This window comes from Aulostomus chinensis, chromosome 18, assembly GCF_037954235.1.
Source record: "Aulostomus chinensis isolate RoL2024-O1b breed Wild chromosome 18, RoL_Achi_v1.0, whole genome shotgun sequence".
Classification (NCBI taxonomy): Eukaryota; Metazoa; Chordata; class Actinopteri; order Syngnathiformes; family Aulostomidae; genus Aulostomus; species Aulostomus chinensis.
Window position 1 is genome coordinate 14,668,817 of NC_141337.1, and position 8,684 is coordinate 14,677,500.

Here is an 8,684-nt window from a genome sequence, read left to right on the forward strand (position 1 = left end):
AGAGTGATTCTCAGTTAAAAAGATGACAAACTACAATGTTAACACAGAATTTCAAATCCCTGATTATACATAATGCAAAGTAGGCTCTTGTGTTCCGGCTAACAAAGTAGCCTAGATCAAGGTGTCAGTGAGTTTCTCTGTATGGATGATGTTGCATTCAACTTAAAAAGGTAAAATCGGCTCAAGATAGAAAAAAAAAAGAAAAAAAAGCAACAGATATGAGCAGCAACTCCAGGCATAACTTCCATAGTCAACCTGGAATCACTGTGATATAAAATATAATTATGCATTTTGGCCTCTGGGTCTGCCTGTCTAGCAAGCAATAACAGAACCAGAATGTCACATCGCAGCAGTGGAGAAGCCAAGGTGCACACACACAAACCACAGAACGATGGTTCAAATTCAAATGAGATAGTTTCAGGCTAATCCCTGATGCTCTGAACAACAACAAAGATTAGGTTTTGAAACAAATGATACTTCACCAAAAAGGGTATTTTGCATTCCAAGCACTCACAAATAAAAGTCTTGATCTCAAAAAGATGTTTTTTTTTTTTCCCTTCTATCTGGTAACACTTGATTATTTTTACTCCAGAATGCAGAAAGAGCCAGCCACTTATATTTAGCTTGAAGCTAACGGTGCCTCGTGGCTGCCAACCAACAGCAAAAGTGTCCAAAAAAAACATATCCATTTTGCAACCTATCAACCGGGTCATCCATTGTAACTCATAGTTGCAATGAAAAAATGGACGTGCGCGGAACGCAAGTTGTTAGGAATGCATGATGGCACCATCAGCCACTGCTGTTTCACAAGTTTACACAAAGGACTCCGTCCATCCGCATCAAAGCTTTCTGCCCCAGCGGTGGTCGGCTGTGTCAGAACAGCCTGATGTGATCTTGTGATTCCACAAAATGTGCCACGGTGCATTTCAGGCATGTCCTGGAAACAGCTCGGCGCTCCGTGGAGAATACAAAATCGTTTTTGACATAAGCTGCATCAAACTGCTGGGAGGATGTAGAGCCACATCGAAAGTCCCCACACACTCGGGTTGTGATTCCAGCGTATTTTCAAACTGAAACACCATCCGAAGACTCCCGATAGCAACAGCAGACAGAAAAGGACAATGTAGCCATGTACTCTATGCACACGAGAGAAACCGAGGGGCCAGATCAACGGAATCTTGCTGCCTATCACCTCTCAAACCTACAACCGTTCCTGTAATGACGATGCGTTGCTCTGTGCATGGCATATTCATGGATTGCTAGCATTTAAATGATAGGTCTTGCTAGTTAATATTTCCTCATGTTCTTTTATTAAGTGAAACCACATTATTTTATCACTTGCTTCTGCACCCCTTAATTTCTTCATGTGCTCCGTAAGTGTCAAGCCCCACATGTATTTGTGTGTGTGTGTGTGTGTGTGTGTGTACCAAACTGAGCTGCTCGGAACTGAAAGCTTCTCGAGCATACTAAGTTCTTTTCAGTCACTGCTTACACTGACGCTGAAAAAAGTCACAAGTGTGTGTCATTTATTTGTTTAACTGGGGAAAAAAATGTAAAAGATGAAAGACAAAGCGGTCTCCAGTAGAATAACCTCGATAAACACACACCCTTAAACCTTTACACCCCTTCAAACAGAGGCTTTCTACTGCAGAGAAGTGTAATGAGAGCAGAAGCTGATTCCTGCTGCTGCTGTCGCTCCTGCTGCCAGCACCACTCCTCTCATTATCCAGGACATGATGTTCCAGAGCCCAAGAACAATATCTGAAGCCCTGTTGCCAAAATGACTGTGGGAAGGCAGGTTTGAAAACACACATCACCCGCTTGAAACCGCTCAGTGAGAGACTGGATTAAGAGGAACGATGAAGAAGTGTGCAAGTGGTGTTAGCAATATTATCAGAGTTCTGGTCTGGTGTGAAGGGGTGGTGGTGGTGGTGGTGGTGTGTGTGTGTGTGTGTGTGTGTGTGTAAATGATAAGAAATAAATACTAAAGTTAGTTTAGATAGAATGTAGAAGTTGATAAAAATCAACACAAACTTATTCGTCATCACAGAAGCCCACTATTTTTTTATTTATTTTTTTTAATAATTCCTACGCCTGCAGCCTCTAAAGAGGAAAATCCATCTGAAAGTGCGTTGCCACATCATTTCCTCACTCAGGTCATTACTGTGTGTGTCATGTGACAGCTGATGGAGCCGTCCGCTGAACCAGATTTGATTTATGCCAGATTTGAACTGTTCATCCCTCTAAAATAATGAAATATTCCGTCTAAACTGAGCTCCACTTGTTCCGCAGAGAGGAAACGTGAAGGAAAATTGTGAATCTTCCAGATTGTGTGTTCATCTACAAGTCATTTCCCTCTTTCCTGTGGAAATAAAGCTGAAGAAGAACTCCAAAACAAACCGTTCTTGCTCCGTAGGTGCGAACGAAGCCTCCAGAGTCTGTCTGTCCTGAAGTTACCCGTGAAGATCAGATGTAACCTGCTGTTTCTGGGTCAACCTCCATAGCAGCGCGCGTGTTTACAGACGCCACAATAAGAAGTCACATGACAGCTCTTAAGCCCCTTTCACATTAGTCAGAACGCACAAACCGGGAATCCGTGATCTCTCGTCCCCTTTTTCACAGCATCAAAATAACAGATTTGAAAATATACTTGAAAAATAAAGACTGGAACACACATTGGCGTGATAAAATGACAGCAACTGTCTTCAGGAGGAGTGTTAATTTGAATTCCCGTGACACAACAAGCCACGAAGGGACAAGCAAGATCAATTCGTTTCATTTCTGCACTCATAAATCCCGTCTCCACCTACAACTGTGGCTGTGTTGCAAGAAGGAAACCTACATCGGGTGTGTTTCCTTGAGTTAGTGAATAACTACTGTATTACGCACGGCTGGAACAAAGAGTACAACATGGAGTGACATCTTGAGGAATGACCTTTGGTTTGGGTGGACATGTTGTTATTCCTTTTGGAGCAACAGCTTTGTTGTACACGTTGTCTGGAAGTGAAGTAAAAGTCTGTGAAAAATGCTTTTCTATCCCGTCAACTCTTTTTGAAAAAGGGAGAAAAAAAACGTTTCAAGTGTGCCATAAATTTGTGAAATCGGGGTTTGGTTTAGTTTTGGGTTGTTGTTTTTTTAAATTTTGACATTTACATCAACCATTTCTCATGCGATACTTCAAAATGGGGCCCTAAATGCATCTGACAGTAACTTGCCTATGGTGTCCATCTTCACACGCACTCTGAGCTGTGGACATTCCCCGCTGCGCGAGTACGGATGTCTTCAATGTTCTTCTATCACATATAAACCTCAGCGGGCAGACCGAGGAAGAGGAGAACCAAATCTACCGATCCCCATGCGGTACTGTCTTGCCACCGTGTTTAATGAAGTGAAGAACCTAATAGAGGGAGCAGAATTGCTCTGGGGCCTTGAGCTTTCGTTTTCAGACCGGTTCCGTCTCCAGAGAGGGAGGACTGCAAAGCCGTGTGGAGACAAAGGTCAGAAAGTCCAGAGTAAATGTCCTTGGGCGAGTCCACTGCTGAAAGTTGATGAAACACAGCCAATGGCAGTAACACCAGGAGATTCACTTAAAAGTGACTGGGTAGACCCTCATTACCGCTAAGACACCTCCGCCGCTGCAAATAAACCGGGTTTTCCCAGCAGAAAACAGGATTTACAACACACAGACAAGAGGAGAACAAATATCAAAACGCGTCTGAGACCCCGCAGCTGCAGCAGAACGAGGCCGTTATTATTAATCACCTCACGTATCACGTTAAGGGGTGGCGGACGGTGAGTAGAAATGAGATTGGAATTTGCCTAATTGGCCGACACACGCCGCTCCTGCCCATTAGCCCCCTCCAGCAAACTCAATGAATTGCAGCGCTAAGACGTTGCACATCAGCTAATGATTTCACTGGTATCATAGCAACACGTGAAACATTTTTCTGCTTGAGTTACATCGTCTATATTCTGTTTAAATCATGTACCGGGGACCTGAGACTTCTGAATCTCAACGGAGCGGCGTTGAGAAATCAATCATGTTCAGCTTTACTTTTCTTTTTTTCTTTTTTTTTTAACGCATCGCCTTTAATGCGGCCGTCTCGAAGCCCGAGCCCCTCACGACGAGCGGCTTGTGAGAGCGAACCAGCGGGCGCTTGAGAAATGTTCGAAACCTGCTTTCAACTAAAAAAAAGCACACTTGAAAATATTGAAATAAATTAAACAAGCAACAGACTCTCTCCCTCTCCCTCCCCCCCTCCGCAGCAGCCATTTTGACATTACAATCAGAAGGCATCAACACAGGTGTTACCAATCACACTAATTAGGGCTCTGATGGAGAAGAACCTCGGTTGATGTCGCCAGGAACGCCCGCGTGTTCACGCTCACGTCGTAACGGCTCCTACCGAAGGGGAAACTTTTCGGTTCTGCATTTTATCTCACAAGGCAACACCTCCGTCCTCCTCTTCTGCTCAATCCCCGAAGCGCACTTTAAATATACCACTTTAAATACTGACTGCAGAAACGACCAGAAGAACATTTAATGAGGTGTAAGGCTTGAAGCGTGAATGAGGAGCTGCTCCTCCCTCATCGTCGTCACGCACCTTTAGATATTTGTAAGTTTTTAGTTTAAATCAAATCATTAAACGCAAATTGTAATCACATAGAAAGAAAAACACCAAGGTCACCCTTCCTCCCTCTGATGACCTGTAGTTACGTCTGTTGGCCCAATCCTGTCACTGGGAAACTTCTAGTTTATGACATTAAACCAAAAGATTGAGATTCTTGGGGTCACGAGCCGTTGTTTTTACTTTATTTTGCTTATATTCAACAAATACAACACAAGAAACAAAAGAGTGGAGGGGAACCCAGTCGTGACTTATATTTACTGGAATTATTTACAACAATTTATTGTGTCGCCACAATTCCACTGTTCATTTTGCGGTGGGGAATTCAAATTAAACCCCTCACTCGGGGCAAAAAGTAAATGTGGAGCGGAAAAAAAAACCCAAATCCTCAATACTTTCATCAATAATTAGCGATTTTGCCGGGTCTGCGTACTATCACGTGTTAACACAGCAGCATTCACACTGAAACAATAATCTGCATCTTGACGTCTCGCCACCAAATGCTCGTCTTTTTTGTCCTGAATAATACAATTTGAATAAAACTGTAAATGATTTTCAACGTAATTCCATATCGATTATTGGTAGAACTTCATAATAAATCCCATTTTGTGTTCCTGCTTGTAGATTCAAAGTCAAAAGTCCAAGTCGAGCCAGGATAAGGAAACACTACTTTTATGAAGATGATTAAATGTATTATTGAAGAGCTTTGGTTAATATTTCAAGTCAGGCGTGTGTTTTAATCAACTGCAATTACCAGCAGCCGAATGCTGTGAGTGAGTTTTAAAGTCACCAAGCAACAAACCACATCCACCCTCTAGAAATCTTTTCTGCATTCTTTTGTTTGCATCTCCTCCGCTGTCTCTGATTGGCTGGTTTAAGTTGAAGGAGAAGGAGCTACTCAGCCTCTCCGATTGGTTGGGAGAGGAAGTGGGCAGGGCTTGTGTGAAGATAAATACAAAGGGCAGGTTGTCTAGTAGGTTCGCTCTCAAGCGTCTGCCAGCGTTATCTCTGTGTTCGAGTCACAGCTCCATCACAAACCAGTTCCTCAGAGGATCCCTGAAGAAAGGAGAGGAGGAAAGAGAGAAACTCAAGATGTCTTCAGAAGAAAAGAGGAAGACTGAGGTGCGCCTGGTGTTTTTAGGAGCAGCTGGAGTCGGTAAGACAGCCCTGATCCAGCGCTTCCTGAAGGACACGTTTGAGCCAAAGCATCGGCGTACAGTAGAAGAGCTCCACAGGAAGGAGTATGAGGTCGGAGGGGTCAAAGTCACCATCAACATTATGGACACCAGTGGCAGCTACTCCTTCCCAGCTATGCGAAAGCTCTCCATCCAGAACAGCGATGCCTTCGCCCTGGTCTACGCAGTGAATGACCCCGAGTCTCTGGAGGCGGTCAAGAGCCTACGAGATGAGATCCTGGAGGTGAAGGAAGACAAGTACACCCCTATTGTAGTGATAGGCAACAAGATCGACTGTCACAGTGAGCGTCAGGTGTCCAGCGAGGACGTGTTGTCCACTGTGGAACTGGACTGGAACAACAGCTTCCTGGAGTCCTCGGCCAAAGACAACATTAATGTCCTGGAGGCATTCCGGCAGTTGCTCCAGCAAGCCAACCTGCCCATCCAGCTCAGCCCGGCTCTGTTCCGCAGACGGGAAACGTTTCCCAAGCAGAGGAGCCAAAGACCTCCTATGAACAAGGCCAACAGCTGCCTCATCTCATAAAGACTCAGCGCTGTCGGAAGAGACTGGAGGAGCTCAGTTGATGGGACCGAGAAACACGAGTCCAGAACTGCATCTTAGTAGCTTCAGGACAGCTCTGACGTCACCCAGTTGTTGCAACATTGAACACAAAATCCGATCGCACTTTGAGAATGCGGTTAAACAACTTTGTTGACCCGAGAAGGCGCAAAGACGCTGCTGAGTGTGAACACAGAGCGACATCAAGAAGGAGGGGGCAGCATTGTGTACCTTAATTATGGACGATTGCGCTCAAACCTGTGGTAAATGTGACTTTGGCTATTGTGTTTCACAAGTGCAGATTATCTGTTAAGTCGCATTCTTTCTGCAAAATTCAACGTGCGCTTTACAAATCAATTGAATAACTGAAGGAACCAGGATGTAACTGAATATATCAAATACGTTCGGCAACTTTTGAACTGCTGCTTTGCATAAACTCTTCATGCACTCTGTTAACATGTGACTAACGACTGTACAGTACATGCCGTTGATGAATAATGAATAAAAAAAATAAAAAACCATGATAGGATTTTGTCCTCTTGGTTGCCAGTTTGTGTCAGTATGAACACGGGTATAATTTTGTTTTTACGCCACTGATGCAATTTTTGTTCCAGCACAGACACAAATGTGGGCTTCTTTTTATGTATTATGTCATGAAATTTAAAAAAAAAGATACTGACCAAAAAAAAGCATATCTAAATATCTTGTTTCACCTCTCCCCTCCCCCCAAAAAACACACTATAATCGTAACACATGTATGATTATACCCTCAAAAAAAGTGAATGAGGTGTTGTGTATCTTTGAAAATCTTCAGTAGCATTCATTTGTTGAACGAGAATATTTGTTCCTTTTATTTTCTTAATAATTTGTCTTTTTTTCTGACTGTTATTTCCTTTTAATTTCTTATAACTTTGCATCTATCTTGATTAAACATGCAATAATTCAAAAGTATTGCATACTAATGTAAATATACTTTCTGAAACCTGGATGGATTTTTTTTGTCTTTCTCTTTTTAATGTTTTGTAATATATATATGTGTGTGTGTGTATGCATATGTATATATATATATATATAAAATATATGTGCTAAAAATGTTCTGTTCACGTTCGACTGTATGTTTGAATCTGAAAACCACAATTAAAGAAAAGTTGAGAAACAGAAGAGTGAAATATTTGTTCGTGTTAATAAATCAGAATCCAGCCTTCACATTTTCAGAACCATTCTTATTTCATGGCACCATGAGTAAATACATTTTTAAAACTACAAAATATTTAAGGTGATTAATGGTGATTTCATTTTGTATTCTTAAGATATTGACTGTTTTGATTGTTTGCATTGATGAAGACCGTCATGGACACGCTGGGTCTGTTCTGCCTCCTACTGCCCTCTAGTGGCAGCAGGAATAAAGACTGTTAAATGGAGAACCAGAAGGTCAGATAGATTTATCAAGAAATAAAATCTACTGTAGGAAACGAGTGCGGTCAGACGTGGCACTCCTGAAACGCTCTGGTGTGTTTTGTGAGAGTCAAACAGGTGAAGCAGGATTTCAGTTCAAACAGGGGACCAAAAAAAAAAAAAAAAATCTCAAAACTTCCTGAGGAAACTCAATCTTGTCCGTCAATCTGCAAATGAAACACACCCACGCACAGCAAAACAATGCTGTGACGTATTTGCTCCTCCAGTACAACAATTAAAATACCTCAGGTACAAAAGAAATGTACTAAAACTGTGTAATACTATCTTCTTCCCTGACCTGCTGTGAAACAGAATACCCAGTGAGAAGCACCGGGTCTCTGCCCATAAATCTCAGATAAAAACCAGACAGAACTCAGCCAGCGTGCATAAGAAAAAGCAGCGCTTCCTCTTTCCAAAGATGTTTGGAGAAGGTGTATTGTTTCCCTCAAATGTCAGACAGGGAAGTGACCTGCGACCATCACCTGCTTCCTCTTCAGATCACATTTAAACTCAGTGAGCGAATGTGCTCTATCTATATTTTGGACATTTTCAGCTGCCTCGTGTAGGGTGTGGTTGTTTTCTTTGGTCTCTGCTCCTAGACTTGGTCAACGCTCCTCAGTGCTCCACAGATACCTGAGAAGTTTTGAACAAGAACAGGATCTGCGACTGTTGCCGCGTCAGCATATTGCTGAGTTTGATAGGAACGCGGGAGGAGGGATGCCTGAACAAATCCATGCGTGCGTACAATATCCAGCTGCTTTCATTTCATATTCGCACATTCTTATCTTACTTTGAACCTACTTGTTGAGAAAGTTGCAATATTATTTTTTTTTTTCATCACTCTCCAAGAAATTAGGTCAGTGTACT

General features: G+C 42.5%; 1 protein-coding gene across 1 annotated transcript; it reads left to right on the forward strand.

The window, feature by feature from the left end:
• Window positions 1-5,500: 5,500 nt before the first annotated feature.
• LOC147245338 (ras-related protein Rap-2a-like) lies at window positions 5,501-7,509 on the forward strand. Its single transcript, XM_086184740.1, has one exon. The coding sequence runs from the start codon at window positions 5,721-5,723 to the stop codon at window positions 6,345-6,347; it is 627 nt and encodes a 208-aa protein (XP_086040866.1). The 5' UTR covers window positions 5,501-5,720; the 3' UTR covers window positions 6,348-7,509.
• Window positions 7,510-8,684: the final 1,175 nt, after the last annotated feature.